Raw genomic sequence first — 18,192 nt, 5'->3', positions numbered from 1 at the left:
TTGGCTTTGTGCTACTCATTTTTTTGCCACACTTGATTTTTTGGCTCCTCAGTTTTAGACCTTATAAGATGGTGCTTATTTATCTGTTTGTTTGGATCTCGGCCTTTCCCCATTTTGATCAAACCCCATTTAAAGATCATCTTCATGTATGATTTGAACTAAAAAGAATGCTCTCTTTTAATAATAATGTGATCTGTGATCTTGTTCTGTTATCTAAATGTTCTTATAATTACATCCACTCCTCCCTTATTTAAAACCCCAGAATATATTGAATAAAAATGTCCTAGATTTTGACTTCAAATATTCATTCATAGCAGTTGCCAACTAAGACTAAAGCCAGATTAGATAACAGCTTAATATTTGAAAATGTACTGGTGGACACAGGCTGGGAGAGAGCAGGTCGAATAGGTGGGAAGGACATGGATCTTTGTCGTCTTTCTCTTTTGGCCTTTTCTAACTGCTGCCATCAAGAGAAGTTTGGCACAATCAGGTAGTTTCCCTGTGGAATTGCAGCACTCCACAGAGAGAGTCATTTTGTCTGGGCCAATCAGAGGTCCATGAAGAGGAGAGTGCCGCTGTGTCTCCAGGGGTGTGACAGCAGTATGTGGGTCAGAGCTGCTCCCGGGGCCACCAGCCCCCAGGGCCCCCTGCAGGACGGCCACAATAGTAGCCCCAGGGCGGATGCCATAGCTGGGATTCCCACCCGTAACCGGGACGCCTTCACCCAGGGCACAGACACACTGGCAGCAGCCCCACAATCAATTCATCAATCTCTGAAGGGAGTGGCAACTGCAAAAGGCCACAACAGTCACCCCCACGGCTCGCCTGGGAAGGGACAGGGCCACCAGGGCTGACACTGAGGCTGACACCATGGTAGCGACGTGAAACTGCCAGACTCTGCATAAACCGTGAAATCGTCAGGCCTTCATTGAAGCCACTTTTCTTGACCTGACAATAGAGTATGTGAAAATAATCACTAAAACTTTTATTTGTTAAATTCCCACTGTCACTTTCACGTTATACTTATTTACTGAGCAAGAGTGAAACATTCACACTGACTTGTGTTTATGTAACTGGCTCAAGTTGTGAAAATGTCTTCCAACTTACTCTGTAATGTTGCTCTGTAAAGATTTCCTTCATTCAATAATCAACTGGACACATCTCAACTAATTTTATTAGAAGAGTTTGTTCTAAAACTTATGGGTCATAGAAAAATCATGTAAAAACAAACATGTAGGTGCAAACAGTGTCTGAGAGTCCTCCTCCCACCGGCCCTGCAGCAGCTCTGATGTCTTAGCTCTGAATTCTCTGTCTCTGTCTCCTCCTGCTGGACGACAGTTATGACTACAAGCTGATACATAGATATTGAATGTGTACTTAAACCATGCTACAATAAAGGGAACTTTATTTCTATAGTTTTACTATTTTATTTAGTGGCTTAGTGAACATAACAGATAGATTAAGAGATAAACATTACAATCACATTCTCATTGAAAATAGTTATTAATGATAATTGAATAGTCTCACTATTATTCAAATTCCCACATGGCGATACTTACAGACAAACAGCAACTGTTCAGCTATCTCTTTCTCATACAAAATAAGATTAACAGTACATGTGTCACAATCAGTTACTGATTATCCATCCATTAGGGAGTCGTCCCCTTTTCACTCGCAGCTCCATGTTCAGGAATCTTAGCTGCTCTGAGGCCATTTTCTCAAATTAAGCATTTTCTTGTTTAGGGTTCAGAAGTCACTTGACCATCTGACAATGTGCCCCATTGTGAAAGGCTGCTGCACACGCATCAAAGAGGTGATTAACCAGTTGACAGGGCTGCGGGGACAATACTGCTCTTTACAGGGAAAACAGTGCAGCCACTCACTGCACTGGGTTGCTGACTGGGAGACCACAACACTGCTTCCACATGCAGCAGCTGACAACATGAAACCAAAATAACTGCACATAAAGGGACATATAGGGTGCATGGTGTTCACATTAAGGCACGTGCAAAATGATTGGATCACAAGCATTTGTTTGCTGTATTAGAAGCTGCATCATAGTATTAATGTAACACAAATGCAACTTGGCATACTAAAGGTAAACGTGTTTTAATTAAAAATTATATTCAGCTTTATATTTCCTATGTAGACCTAATGTGTTTGTATTTTATCTGTTATTAAATATTCCACCTAAATATAACAGGATTTTCCCGTTTTGATGCTCAGTGCAACAATTGAGGATGCAGCGCGTAAAATAAAATGACGGACCAGCCTCTGATTGGTGAATACATCAGGCTCCTGGCCAATCACGTGCCCCTCTCTGGGAGGGGGAACCCAGCGTCAAAATAAACTGCCACTTGTTCGTTGTTTTCAGTTTCGCAATTGGCGCGATTTATTTGCTCTTAATATGTCTGATGTTGTGTACGAAGTTTATAAAGAAGGAGTTGCATTTCTCCTTCACTTTGACTAAATGATATTGGATTTTTCTCTCTCTCTCTCTCTCGTCTTCTAGTGACGGAGCGTGGGACCTAAACATTTTTATTTTTTACACCCATACTTTCCTACACAACATTGGCTCCTCGAAGGACTACCTAAACGTGTGTGATATGATAACCTTTAACTAAATAGATTCGACATCAACATGATGATCCAGCGGGGAGTCATATTACTGTGTTTGACATTATCATGGAGGCTACAAACAGCGTCACTCCAAACACATGAAGGTAGGGGAATTTATCATTTCATATCAGGCACCTTGTCTACCCTGTTAAATAGTTTCATAATAAGAGATGATTTGTTATTATTTCACTGCTTGAATTCACCTGTTGGTAGTTACTCGTCAGCTTTTACCTGCCTTGAAAGGTCACAGCTTTTAACTTGATATGTAACTAGATTTTCTCGAATAGTATAAGATATAATACAATGTGATAGAATAGAATAGAATAATTAACAAAGATGTAAACTACAATTGTCAGAGGTTAAGAGGGCTGCATTTAATAAACTATTCACCCTCATCTCTTGGTTTCTTTGTCTCAGATCGCACAGTACTTACTGTGCTCTCCTCCTTGAGAGCTTTTTTTACTGTTATTACTGGGCTCTTATCAAGGCCCTTAATGCAACAATATATCACAACTTTATATACTGCAAGTGATGACTGGCGGTAGTGGAGACAAAATAGCCTGAATGGTAATGATCCAAGTTGTAAAAAGCTACTGAGGACAATTGGTTCTGTTAATGTTGATATGTACAATCTGCAAATGATTGTTTTGTTTGAATGAAAATCCCTTATTGTCTTTTCAGAAGGTTATTTAGTTGTATTGATTAGGCAGGTGTGCTTGTGCATGTGTTTTGTGCATGCATCATGTGAGGTTTAAATGCCCTAATGGTAAGAATTGTCATGCAACTCTCTCAGATAAGCCGTGTCTCTTATATGTTTACTCAATAGACCCATGCTTAAGCATGTAAGTGCATGAATATATTGGTTATGCTGCAATCTTCCATTAGAACCAGCCTAAAACGTTGTTTATAGAGATTATCAACTTTTCTTAAGTGTTGCTGGAAGATTCTGGTTTACACCTCTGCATGTTCCCAATGAAGACAGAAAATGTGACTTGTGTTGACGGCTGCAGGTGCCTAATTTCTGCTGATAAAGGGCCATGCCACAATTTCTGTTGGTCAGTACAAGATGCTGTGCATGTCTCCTTCCGTCCACGATATTTCCCTTCCCTCTGCCAGAAAGTCCTACTCACACATGGCCCATTGTCTGTTGGTATGATCTCAGCAATGCAGACCCCTCAGACATACACACATACATACGCACATGCACACACACACAGAAGTCACTGTCTGTCACTGCATCACTCTTCAGTCACTGGGACACACTGTCCACATTTATAGCTTCATCACAATGAGGAACTTTGTCTGAGAAAAGCCCCTCTGCCTCGACCCTTGGCCTCCACTCTATCAGCCGCGGGCCTGCTCCATGTACCAGGGTTACAGCCTGCCTGTTTTACTGTGCTTCACATCAAACTCTCCATCCAACACAGCAGCACACACAGTATCAGGAAGACTCAGCAAGCCTATAAATACTGCAGGAACTAAATAACCCCAACACACAAATATTCACCATTTGTTCACTTTTAAAGGACCATACACGTGTTGCTGTTAGTTTTATCTCCTTTGCCAATCATTTCAACTGTATGCTATATTTTGGAGTTTTTATTTTCTGCAATTTCAAACTTCCATTGGTTTCCATTCATTTCATTCTGGCTTAATACAAACGTATATGATTAAAATAAATCAGCAGACAGCAACTATTTGAAGTTCTTTGAATTGTGTGATGCATCGCAGTCTGCATTAATCTTTTAAAAATCACATAATATAGTCGCATTTTAACGCAGTGCATCATGTTGCAATGATAATGTAACTCTGACAAAACATGATACACACTTGGTCTTAACTGTGGTGAATTACCCGATTCAAAAACGTTACAAGAGTCTGCTAATTGATTTTCAAGCGTTACAGAAATAAGCAGAAACCAGAAAGGAAAAATACATCCAAAAACACAAGGGCGTAGTTTGTCTGTGACATAAAGTATATGTGATCTATAGTAAATAGGTGAAACATGCAAAACCTCTGACATAGTTCTTGAACATGTAGTCGAGTAAAAGAACAGTTCTCTTCACCTGTCCTAAAATCACCCTTCAAGTAATATGTGTCTCTCTTGTATGTCAGTGGTGTGTCCCGGTACACAGAACGGACTGAGCTCCACAGGTTCTCATGAGATTCAGTACAACCTGATTAAGGACCGGTATGATGGCTGTGAGATCATCATGGGAAACCTGGAGATCACTCAGATTGAGAGTAACTCGGACTTCTCCTACCTCAAGGTAAAACATCATCCTTCCTCTCTCTGCCTTGTCTTTCACCTGATTTGTATGTACGAGGTGAAGTGTGCTCTTCTTCTTTTCCCCCTCCAGACAATCCGCGAGGTGACTGGCTACGTCCTTATTGCCATGAATCATTTTCAGGAGATTCCTTTGGGGCAACTACGGGTCATCAGAGGAAACAGCCTTTATGAGAGACGCTTTGCTCTCTCTGTCTTCTTGAACTACCCCAAGGACGGCTCCAACGGCCTGCGGCAGCTGGGGCTCGCTAATCTGACAGGTAAACAATAAAACAGAAGCATCCACTAAAGATGTCCTACATACAAGGTGTAAAATGTGCTTTTGTGAGATTTGAGGTATTCAAAAAAGTGAGAACAAAGACATTTAAAATCAACAGCACCAAAAGAGGTTGTGCTGTTCTTATTTTGTTCATTTTATGGGCAAAGTAAGATAGATGTTGACAGATCTTATAGCTGACAGTTACTCATTCTAAGAAAAATATTGGAAACATTTAGGGAATTCAGTCTCAACTGATACCCATAGTCAGCCATTTATTGATGTCTTTTTAAGTGGTATAAAAACTAGAGGTTGTGATTTATGGCAAGGAGAGCAGGGACACAGTTTTAGTCTCTCCTCCGCAATTCCCATAATCTCTGACACCCTAGGACAGCACTTTATCTAAGGTCCATCTAAGAGGCCTTTTTTTCATCGTAGCAGGAAAAGCACAGGAAACATTAACGATGTTCTAATCAAGTGTCTCAGTAAGCTGTGACAGTGTGCATGCACAATACTAGGACCAGGGCATTGTTGATGTAGCTATAACATGTATATGTTTATACATATGATACATACATACATACAATGATGATACACTACTGGGGAATAGTGCAGTTTGGAGCCCAATGTAAGATCTGATGATAAAAACTGATGTTAGAAAGAATTTACAGTTGCTCCAGTTTTCATGACATTGCTTTTATACAAGGATATCATTTCTCATCATTTCTTCACAGAGATTCTGGAAGGAGGAGTGCAGATTATCCAAAACAAGTACCTGAGTTATAGCCCCTGGATCTTTTGGCAAGATATCATTAGGGACAACAGTGCTCCTATTGACATTCAGTACAATGGAGAGAGAGGTCGGTGTTGGGATAGTCCTGTTACACATATCCCCATATTATCTCTAGATTATCTCTTTCTTATAAGTACTGCCTCTCTTTCTCTCTCTTAGGCCCCTGCCACAAATCTTGTGGAGATTACTGCTGGGGGCCAAATGAGGACCAATGTCAGATCTGTGAGTGTCCAATTGTTCTGTTTCCCTGATTTTCTCTCTGTATTTTCTCTCTCTTCTCCTCATTATTTCTCCACACTGACTGACAAAAATAAAGAAGAACAGAAAAAACAGAGAGAGGCACAAACAAAATGACAACACACACACATGCACTGTGTTTAACCCGTCTCTCCTGTGTGTCTCAGTGACTAAGACGGTGTGCGCTCCGCAGTGTAATGGCCGCTGTTTTGGGACGAGCCCCAGGGACTGCTGTCACATAGAGTGTGCAGCGGGATGTAAAGGCCCTCTGGACGTGGACTGTTTTGTAAGTACTCCATCTTTGATAAACTGAGTAGAAAGGCAGTCTTTGCAGACTCTGTACTGTAGGTTTTTCATTCTTCAGTAACAAAGGTGGCTGAAAAGAAGACTTTTCCCCAAACTGCTTTATCTCTTTTATCAAAAACTACTTTGCATCCTAATTTCAAGTATATGCTTCTAATCACATTTTATTTTACTGTAGAAAACATACTTGAACGTTGAAGTTTTTAAGGACTTTCCAGGTGAATTATTTTACAATTAGAAACTATGGGCGGTATTTAGATTTTCCAGGCAACTATTGGTTTCTGTTACAGTAATACTGTACAATAGTGTGGTTTGGAAATTCCCTTGCTGACACACTCTGCACATTCAACCCACTTTATTTTTTGTTATCAATTTACGGTTGGACAGTTGTGCGTGGGAACTGTAACCTAAACCCTCTTTTTTTTTTGGTTCATCTGATATTTGAGGCAGCTGCTAAACAGAAACAACTTGACATTATTATTTTTTAGACATTCCCTTATTTTCTATCTTCTGGGTTTTATTTTTTATAACAACATAACTTGTGAATACAAACAGCTGTCTTTAAAACCCAGGGTGCCTGGAGGGTAAACAAGACCGAGAGTCCAAAGCCAGGCTAGCAGCTGGTTGTAGGCCTACTAGGGACAGCAGTGCCTTGAGCTAAAGGCTAACTTTTAGTATGCTTTCATGTTCACAAAATCAGTGCTAACATGCTGATGTTTAGCAGATACAATTTTTAATCTTTCCATCGCCCTACGTTCTTTCTCAATTTGAACTGCAAAGAATGCCTTTACCAATCTCTTACAAGGAATTACATGTAATTGCCTGTGTGTGTGTGTGTGTGTGCGTGCTGTGTGTGTGTGGTGTGTGTGTGTGTGTGTGTGTGTGTGTGTGTATAGGCTTGTCGTCATTTCAACGACTCTGGAGCCTGTGTGCCCCAGTGCCCCCAGACTTTGATCTATAACAAGCAGACGTTTCAAATGGAGACCAACCCTAATGCCAAATATCAGTACGGATCCATCTGTGTCTCCCAGTGTCCCAGTAAGTGTTTAATCCTCATCGCGTTACTTTTGTTGCAACATGGAACAAATAATCTTCCTGATATTGCAAACCTGTGCCATAATGTTTTTGTTTTCGTTCTCCCTGTAGCACATTTCTTGGTGGACGGTAGCTCCTGTGTGAGCGTTTGTCCTCCAGACAAGATGGAGGTGGAAAGAGAAGGCCAGAAGCAGTGTGAGCTCTGCAGCGGACTCTGCCCGAAAGGTTGACGCTTAATACTTTCTACTTCTTTCACTGAGTTTATTTTTCAGTCATCAGAGCTAATGATGGTGTTTGGTCATCTCTGTAGTGTGTGAAGGCACTGGCGCTGAACACAGGACAGACGGTAGGACTCCACCAACATCGACAGCTTCATCAACTGCACCAAGATCCAGGGCAGCCTTCACTTCCTGGTTACAGGGATTCTTGGGTAATTCTTGTCCGCCCTGGCTGAAGGATCTCCCAGTGCAGTGATGTACAGTCAGCTTGTTCATATTATGTGTTTTTATTCTTCATAGAGATGACTTTAAAAGCATCCTGCCCCTGGACGCCAAAAAGCTGGAAGTGTTTCACACCGTCAGAGAAATAACAGGTTTGTATGTTCAGTAAAGTCTGTTGATGTTAATAATGGAATCATTAGGCTTGGTATTGGTTTTGCATCAAACAATGTTTGAGAAGGAGCGCTGAATTGAAATAGAATTAGTTTGAGGTACTATTTGGACATGGATACATGTAGACAAAAATACCAATAAAGCTCCAAGACACTCTCTTTTAAAACAATTAATAAGAAGATCGTCATGGCATCGTGACAATTGTTTTCAATTAATGTAAGTTCAATTCAATTAATGCCAATTTCCTTAGACTGCTCAATATTCTGGTCAAAGTTACATTCGGTCACATAGTTATACAGCTATTTATAAATATATACAGTCCAGAGCAATAAGTCTTGGACACATGTCAGCAGAGTGTGTGTTGTTATCCATCTAATAATATGGAAAAACGTCATTACAATATATGCAATGTGTGGTAATGGCCTCACGGTCACGGTGTTTGTGTTTTAATGTTCTCACTGTGTTTGATTTTCAGACATCCTAAACATCCAGTCGTGGCCCAAAGAACTGAATGATCTGTCTGTTTTCTCGAGTCTCACAACCATTCAAGGGAGGTCGCTCCACACGTAAGACTTGTTTACGCACACTGGTGTGCATGTTTGTTAACAGGACAGTTACCGGTTAATGTGTCAGCCCGGACGAAGTTGATGTACCCGAAAATTAAATCAGTAAAAGACGATAAAACAAATAATCTGTCAACAAGACTTTCTTCTATATGGACAGAGCAGATATTTAAACGGGATTGAAGCCACTATGATTTAATGTTATGTACATTAAGTCTGATTTATGCCTTAGGCTGGTTCTGAATGTTGTGTTCTTGCCTAAACTCATCTATATCTGTATTACATGTTAAGTGTGTTGCATAAGCATGTGTCATCCCTGCTCTCTCACACTCTACACCTCCTATCTGCTACAAGCTGCTCTCTGTGTTAATACCTGATTACACTGTGTGTGTGTGTGTGTGTGTGTGTGTGTGTGTGTGTGTGTGTGTGTATGTGTGTGTGTGTGTGTGTGTGTGTGTGTGTGTGTGTGTGTGTGTGTGTGTGTGTGATCCCTATAACACAGACCCAAAGAATGATCTGTCTGCTGCAGCATGCCGCTTGGCTTAGAGCTAAAACCAGCGTAACACTCGATAATTTAAGAATGATCTGTTTTCTCCTCCTCCATCATCCAACCCTCCAACCAAAGGCATTTTTCTCTAATGGTGATGCGCATCCACACTCTTACCTCACTGGGTCTGCGCTCTCTCCGGGAGATCAGTGACGGCAGTGTGTACATCAGTCAGAACAACAACCTCTGTTACCACCACACTGTGAACTGGACAAAGCTAGTCAGAGGCCACAGTGTTCGAATCAACAACCTCAACAATAACAGGCCGCTGGCTGAGTGTGGTGAGACAGAATAAACCTGCCTATAATCCAAATGAAACATGTCATCTTTTGTTATTCTTTTAAAAGAACAAATTATACTTTATACTTTGCCAATCTCTATATTAATTTATCACATAGGCCAATACTTTGGTCAGAAATAAAGTATTTCCACCTGCATCATCTTCTTTTCGTTTCCAGTTTTTTCTTACATTGTTGTGTGCAGTGGTGCAATGTAACTAAATACTTTTACTCTCAATTACTGTACTTAAGTTAAATGTTGCAGGATGCATTGCTATACTACTAATCTACACAGTAGTACACAGTAGTACATAACGTTTCTAAACTTAGCTCCAAGTTGACGAACTACCACATTAAAATACTCAATAAAACAGAATAATGTAATAATAACACTGTAGGCCTACTTTTAATGTTGATACTCTAAAGACATTTAGCTGATAATACTTCTGTACTTAAGAAACATTTTAAATTCAGGACTTTAACTTGTAATGGAGTATTTTTAGACTGTGGTATTTCTACTTTTACTTAAGTAAAGGGTCTGAATACTTGTTCTACCTCTGGCTGTGTGTGCAGTTGCAGAGGGCCGTGTGTGTGACCCGCTGTGTTCAGACTCAGGCTGCTGGGGCCCGGGGCCCGACCAGTGTCTCTCCTGTAGGAACTTCAGCCGAGACGGCACATGTGTGGGCAGCTGTAACTTTAACACTGGGTCAGTAGCTACATGTAGTGTGTTTATATTCTTACTGATGTTGTTCGTGTCTTGAATTTTATTTTTATTTTTTTTATACTGTCTCCCCAGAGCTCCGAGGGAATTTGCAGGACCTGATGGTGAGTGTGTCGCGTGTCATCCAGAGTGTAAGCCTCAGAGGGGGAAAGCCAGCTGTACTGGACAGGTAATTATTTTCTTTAATAGTAAACTGTGGCCCAAATGCCTTTGTATGTATTATATATACCCACTCATTATACTTTTGGGAGATTTGACTATTTTGTCATGTTTTATTGATGTAGTTATTTGTATACAGTCGTACCTTTACTACAGTACAAAGGTGTAACTTCCGCTGGGGATGGGGGGACATGCCACACCCTCACACACGCTCATAATCTTATTTTTAAACCTTTGATGACCCTGAGACACCTTCGGCCCAAAAATCTCAACAAAATGCTGACAAAGTTGCTGCTTTCTTCCATTAGGACATTGTTTTATCGACTCTCTGCCACTCCTTACCCATTATATAAAAAATCAACTTCAGTCGCTAATGGTCTACATCATTATTGGAATCAATCTATAAGTACTATACACAGGCAGTTTCCTGCACTATGTCTTGGTTCACTACAAGTTACAATTCTCAATGTCTCAATTTCTCCCATATTTTTCTGTTTTCCTTTTTTTCATTGCCAGGGTGCAGACAAGTGTGTGACGTGTGCCAACCTTCGAGATGGTCCTTACTGCATGTCCTCTTGTCCCACTGGGGTGAACGATGGACAGAGGGGACTTATATTCAAATACCCGAACAGGGAGGGTCACTGTGAACCATGTCATCACAACTGCACACAGGGGTGAGACTGGACTCAAAGTACATGTGTGTATTTTCATGTGTCCATCTGTGCAACAATTATCAAATTAATAATGTGTTTTATGTGTAACAGATGCTCAGGCCCAGGATTAAGTGACTGTATCGAGGCAGCCAGGCTGGCAGCTAGCAGGTAAGTGTTTCCCCCTGCTGGTGAATATAAAACATTACACAGCAATGTGTGTGATCTATCAACATCTCACTGTGAAAACACAGACCAATTAACTTCACAAACCTCTCATGTTGTTCCCAGACTTTCACTTTAGTCAGAGATTTCATAAACACACAAAAAAATTGAAACTGAAACTAGTGAGTATAGTGATATTTGTACAGCAATGTAACACCATGAAAAACCTTTCTATCTTTCACATATGTTATAATTCACATATGATATTTGAGTGCTACCAGTTAGTGCCTGTGACCTTTGACATCATCATTGAGAAGTTGTTATATCCTAGAATTCATTCACAAAACTAAACTGTGAATAATTAGCCACATTTCTGATGTTTCCCCCTGTATCCCTTGTATCTCCCTGCTTCACTCTGCAGTGGTCAGATTACAGGCATAGCTTTAGGAGTCCCGGCTGGCTTGATTTTCTGCCTGGTGTTGTTTTTCCTGGGCGTGCTGTACCACAGAGGTCTGGCCATCCGCCGCAAGAGAGCCATGAGGAGATACCTGGAGAGCGGAGAGGTGAGACTTTAGAGACCACCTCATGAGCTGCCTTTGCTTTGACTACATGCATTTGTTTTCAAAGAGAAAATCATCTTGGAAATATTCTTGTTGTTTTGGCAGAGCTTTGAGCCACTGGGTCCCGGAGAGAAAGGTACCAAGGTTCATGCTCGTATCCTGAGGCCCTCAGAGCTGAAAAAAATCAAAATCCTTGGCTCGGGAGTTTTTGGCACTGTCCACAAGGTGTTTATTAACCTTTTTGTCTTTGAGCACATCCACTGATTTATGTGCCATTACTTAATTACTTCATCACTTTACTTTATACATTAATTATGCCGTTTTTAAAGCATTTGAGAGCATGATAATCAGCCCTGTTCTTATAGCTCCCTCCTGTAGCATAACAAATGGATTTGTGATCGTTTTGTATGTATTTACCCAAACCTCTACATAGTTTTACTTTGAGACGTATACCTGTTTCACAGACTAATGTGAACTGATGAGACTGCTGCTGTACATTTCATTGTGTTTAAGGGTTTTTGGACTCCGGAGGGCGAGACAGTGAAGATCCCTGTAGCTATTAAGACCATCCAGGACAGCTCAGGCCGACAGACCTTCACTGAGATCACTGATGTGAGAATCAGAGCGTCTTACACTCTTGAAAGACGTTATAACACCACATTTTTCATTACAAAAATTCATAACAAAAATCTATATAAGTATCATAAAATTGTCAAAATTGCTCTCTGTGTAGCACATGCTGTCCATGGGCAGCCTGGACCATTCCTACATCGTTAGGCTGTTGGGCGTCTGTCCAGGTCCCAGTCTGCAACTGGTGACCCAGCTTAGTTCACAGGGCTCTTTACTGGAGCACATCAGGCAGCACAAGAGCAGCCTGGACCCCCAGCGCCTGCTCAACTGGTGTGTGCAGATTGCTAAAGTGAGTACAGTCAGAATTACAGACCTTTTTGAGCAACCAAATATAAAGAACAAGATGTCAGATTATATATAGGTGATGTATGTTTGTGTCTCAGGGTATGTACTACCTGGAGGAGCATTGCATGGTCCACAGGAACCTGGCTGCCCGCAACATCCTGCTGAAGAACGACTACCAGGTCCAGATCTCGGACTACAGTGTAGCAGACCTCCTTTATCCCGACGACAAGAAATACGTCTTCACTGACACCAAGGTTGTTATGACTCATTCAGTTTGAGATACACTTTGAATTGCTAAGTCACAGTTGAAAGGATTGTACTGTCTCTTCCAGTGATGTAAACAAAACAATCAGTATGTCTTGTCTGTAATTTGTGTCTTTATCCAGACACCCATAAAATGGATGGCACTGGAAAGCATTTTGTTTCGAAGATACACTCATCAAAGTGATGTTTGGAGTTATGGTAAGAGGCTGTGTGTGTGTGTGTGTGTGTGTGTGTGTAGTGTCGTACAGTATGTGCCAATAAAGTGAACTTTTGGCAGGGAGCTTCTAAATGTAGCATCTCTCTTCCCGGACAGGGGTGACAGTGTGGGAGATGATGTCATTCGGGGCGGAGCCATACGCATCTGTGCAGCCTCAGGAGGTGCCGAGTCTGCTGGAGAAGGGCGAACGACTGTCACAGCCCCACATGTGTACCATAGACGTCTACATGGTCATGGTGAAATGTGAGTGTGATAAAACATCGCACGAGTATGCTCAAAGACTTCATTAAATGTTCAATTAAATTCAACAGGCATTGCCTGTTGCACCGTGTTTGTTTCTGCTCAGACTTACTTAGTTTGGTTGCCATGTATTCAGTATTGTTTTTGTTTTTTTGGGACATCCATACTTTCTCAATGAAGTGAGATCAAAGCCAGTACTGAATGTAAACCTATAGTTCATTTTCTGTTTCTGTGTTGCCCAATTATGATTATGAAAGAAAATGAATGAAATCAACAAACAAAGTGGAAAACAATATTTGTTAACGGAATAAAATAGATCATGAAATAAGTAAAGGAAAAAAAACAGGACACATATAAGTAATATACGTTATCAAGTTAGTATTTGTACAATTTCAATGCAAACAAATACAATTAAAGTTTTAATCTACTGATTATAACATAAAGTAAATATATATGTAATATATGAAATATAATATAACATAAATGATCTAAATTGTTTCATTTCTTGTCTTGAGGCTGGATGATTGATGAAAACATAAGGCCGACCTTCAAAGAGCTGGCCAGTGACTTTACTCGCATGGCAAGAGACCCACCTAGATACCTCGTCATCAAGGTGAGGCTATCATCGTCACTGATTGTAAAGCTCAGTCTCTCTGGCGGCTTACTTAGACCTAAACCCTGTTCTTCCATGTTAATCTGTAGTTGGAAGGAGGCGAAGCTGCCTCGGTAGAGATCCATCGAAGGGAATCAGAGCGAGGGCTTCTGGATGCAGATTTGGAAGATCAAGACGAGGAGGGACTGGAGGACGGTTTGACTACTCCTCCTCTCCAACACTCTCCCTCTTGGAGTCTGTCTCGTTCACGGATTAATTCTTACAGGGTAATGAAATATACCTTCGATTTGAGACTTAGACTCCTTTAGGACCGTTGTGATGAGATCAGAGGCAAAGGAAACTAGCACATTAAAAGTTTTCTACCCTGATTTGTAGAGCGGTACCTCTCAGGCCGGACACGTTGGATACCTTCCAATGACCCCCAGTCCTGTGGACAGCATCCGCCAGGTGATACAGACTCACACGTTCAAAAATGAAGCTTCTCCTTTACCAGCTGCAACATTAAAGTGATGAACACATTAATGCATCAATATTTATAATTCAAGAATAAAATATATATTGTTGTGAAATTCTGACGATGCTAATACTTTTATACATAAGTACATTTTTTAATACACTTTACTTTGCAACCTTGTAACAGAGTATTTCTACACTGTGGTATTACTACTTTTGCTTAAGGAAAAGATCTGAGTACATCGTCCACCACTGCAGGTGATACAGTGGACAATCAAAAATCAATATTATGACCGAGTACTGCCAGCAGGTCGTTACGTCAGGAACTCAATAACTGTGTCATTCTGGTCCCACTGGTCTCGTTTCAAAATAATGTGATTGGTTTAAAGAGCTGCTGCATTAGTTCATGTATTTCATTTTCTGTCTCAGCTGTGGCTTCAAAGGACTCGACTGAGCTCGGTGCGGACGCTGCCCGAGAGGTCAGAGTTCAGGGAGAGCAGCAGAGAGGCAGAGCTGCGAGAGGAAGGTTTACGGACTGGGAGTCTTCACAGGGCCAGGTTTGGCTCCGAGAGGGGAACTCCGCGTATAGCCATCAGCCGGAACAGGAAACTCTCATCAGCATCAAGTCCATCCTCGTATAAGGTGTGGACTGCATGAGGAAGAGGAGGAGGTGGACAACTATGGCTATGTCCTGGCCGGGTCACCTGTGACCCCAGAGAGAGGTAAACTATCAGCATGCTGACTAATCATATTATCTGCTTGACTGTTTTGTAAATTATTTAAGTTACATTGTAGCATTAACAATAAATAATTAAGGCTTCTTCCCCCTGATCTTCTTCCTTTTACACATTCTGTCATGGCTCACAGTCAGAGAGTCTCTTTCTGGGCGACGAAACTCAAGACTCAAGAATAATCTGTCTCTCGTGGTGATGCATCCCTCCCAGGAGTATGAGATCATGAGCAAAGAGTCTGCTGCTCATCCTTGCTCGAGCAGCGGCCTCTTATCACTGGCCGAAGCCCCTTCTGTGGCCGTTTGTCGTAAAACCTCACCTTTACCTTCGCCAACCTTCATGGCTCTGTTACCTGTAGAGGACACAGCACGTGTAGAAACTCTGACACCAGTCTCAGCTGTAACGAGTAAGAAAGTAGATGAGGATTGTGGAGGAGGTGTTGCAGAGCAGAGAGACTCCACAGAGAAACATCAGCTCGCTGTTGACTCTGATACTGGCATCAGAGATGCAGATGAAGAGGCAGCCCAAGGGATAGGCAGGTATGAATACATGGACATCAGGCGATCCGACTCTACAGAGGCACAGCATCCGGAGTGGGAGAGACGTGGGAGTCAAACATCTGCAAAGAGTGCAGCAAAGGAAACAGACCAAACAGTGGAGGTGTTGAAAAAAGAGTTAGAGGAGGAAGAGGAAGAGGAGAATTATAACGCAAATAAACAACCCGCACTTCAGGGACATCTGAGCGGTATAGTCATGCCCAGGCCAGATGTGCTCACAGCTGGGGGAGAAATGGTGGAGGAGTATGAGGAGATGACCAGATTTGGAGCGGTGCCCAGTGGGTGGGAGCAGGCAGACTACCAGAACCTCCCAGTGAAGGGGAGAGCTGTTTCTGAGGAGATGGGCAGTGGCAGGTGTGCAGGGATCGGGGGATACATCAAGGTGTGTGCTGGCATGGGGGAGCCTGGCAGTAACACATCATTTGACAACCCAGACTACTGGCACAGCAGACTGTTCCTCAAGCCAGATGCTGTACGTACCTAATAATGCGGACTGGGACACACAGTAACGGTTGAAGTTACTTTAGTTCCTGTCATAAAAGTTTTTGTAAAGAGTTCCAGCATCCATCAAACTTTGAAAGATAAAAGTGAACAAATATGTACACCTGTGTCTCTTTTCACATTTTTATACTGTAAATAAATGTTTATGAAACCAACTGTGAGTTGGTACAGAACCACAAAATAAAGGTTAAGCAGGCAAAACATGTGGCGTTTGCTTTAAAATGTATGGTGAGGTATATAAAGTTTACCTCACGACTGTAACTGTGTGTACTGTTTTTGATTGATTGATTTGTTTATTTGAGCGTCCTGTACCATAAGGTGCCCAACCCATATGGGCTTTCAAGACACTGAACAGCAACAACAACTACATGATGAACGACCAATCATAACAGACATTTAAAAAAATTGCATTTCCACAACAAAAAGTATTATGTTGGATAATGTTTTCTGTCTTCTTTCACGTGCATTTTCTATACATATGTGTGTAACTTGCTTCATTGTTACAAAACTTGTGTAATTTGTAGCAGTATGATGAGGTGACCATGAGGTCCCATTTCTCTAGAACAGTCTTTTTGTAAAATATATTATAGCCAAATATGAATAATTACATAAAAGAATAAATGCGATTATTTTGCAAATATCAATTGATTTGTGTAGTAAAACAATAAAATTGACTTGAAAATATTAATTCACTTTATTTATTTTGTATCATGTTGCAGCATGATATATTGTGATAAGTAATTGTTGCACACCTTGTATGCGGTGACCATAGACCAGGGGTAGCCTGGTCGCTCGCAGGGACTATGTGAGTCTGTACATGTTCTAAAAATAGCACTAGTCACCATAAAGCTCCGTTTAAAGTTTGTATTTAATTGTTTTGCTGATAAAAAAAAAAATCAATAACACTTTATTTTAAAATGACAAGAAGCTAGCGGGAGCAGCTACGATGGGGCGCTAGGTGCGTTTTTTTTTACGCTAAAAATACGCTAAAAATAACTATTTTCACAATGATCGGGAGGAAGAATTATTTTTTACAACAGTGAAAGAAAAATGTGTATGTCTCATTTGCGGGGCGACGGTAAAGCGGCACATTGTGGAGAGACACTTCGGTACGTGTCACAGAAGCTACCATGCTAACTACCCACCTGGCAGCACTGCGGGCAGAACAAGCCGAGAGTTTAGGGACAAGATACTGTTTTCTCATTTGACGTAGGGCATTTTTTGGGGTCTGTTCTGTCCCAGGAGGTGGAGGGGGGTCGACCACTCCGTAGTGTACATTAGCCGGAAGCTGGCTCAGTGGGAGGTGGAAAAAGAGTGCCTCGCCATAGGGTGGGCGGTCGCCGCCCTGCGTTATTACCTCCTGGGACGCTCTTTCACCCTCTGGTCGGACCATGCCCCGCTCCAGTTGCTCCATCGCATGAAGGATGCCAATGCCCGGATCACATCACATCACACACACACACACACACACACACACACACACACACACACACACACACACACACACACACACACACACACACACACACATACAGAACTACAACAGAAGCATCCAATCACAGAGCTTTAAATTCTGTTTCCTGCTCTCTAATGGCGGCTGTAGCTAAATATTGCGCTGATGGGAAGATTTAGGATTCAGGGTCAATTTTGGAGGAATTCAGCAATTAATTTGTTTAAATTCAGAATAAATGACTTTAAATGCTCTACAGAGACACAGTGAATGTTAGATTTTCTTCTATTTTCTCAATAAACTCAATGGTAACAAATCTCTTTGCCAGCAGAAAGGTATTTTTAGTTAATAGTCTATTTATTGTAAATCATGAATTCTTCATAAATAGTGAGTTCCTACTCTTCCACACTTAATAAATACTTATGGACAAATCAGATAAAGTTTGGTACATAACAAGCAGCTGAAAT

At 41.3% G+C, this 18,192-nt stretch overlaps 1 protein-coding gene across 1 annotated transcript; it reads left to right on the top strand.

The window, feature by feature from the left end:
* The first annotated feature begins 2,392 nt into the window (after positions 1-2,392).
* Positions 2,393-16,951, top strand: erbb3b (erb-b2 receptor tyrosine kinase 3b). The gene is given in 30 exon segments (XM_029435273.1): positions 2,393-2,723; positions 4,735-4,889; positions 4,980-5,166; positions 5,897-6,022; positions 6,115-6,177; positions 6,360-6,478; positions 7,392-7,533; positions 7,642-7,755; positions 7,841-7,869; positions 7,872-7,960; positions 8,049-8,122; positions 8,617-8,707; positions 9,330-9,532; positions 10,103-10,235; positions 10,326-10,419; positions 10,926-11,083; positions 11,174-11,230; positions 11,646-11,787; positions 11,890-12,009; positions 12,298-12,396; positions 12,518-12,703; positions 12,798-12,953; positions 13,086-13,161; positions 13,277-13,423; positions 13,936-14,033; positions 14,123-14,299; positions 14,409-14,480; positions 14,916-15,140; positions 15,142-15,208; positions 15,354-16,951. Coding segments are annotated over 30 exon segments (4,386 nt in total). The 5' UTR covers positions 2,393-2,641; the 3' UTR covers positions 16,259-16,951.
* The last annotated feature ends 1,241 nt before the right edge of the window (positions 16,952-18,192 follow it).

The sequence above is a fragment of the Cottoperca gobio genome, chromosome 7 (assembly GCF_900634415.1).
Source record: "Cottoperca gobio chromosome 7, fCotGob3.1, whole genome shotgun sequence".
Classification (NCBI taxonomy): domain Eukaryota; kingdom Metazoa; phylum Chordata; class Actinopteri; order Perciformes; family Bovichtidae; genus Cottoperca; species Cottoperca gobio.
This window is presented reverse-complemented; position numbering and strand designations above follow the sequence as displayed.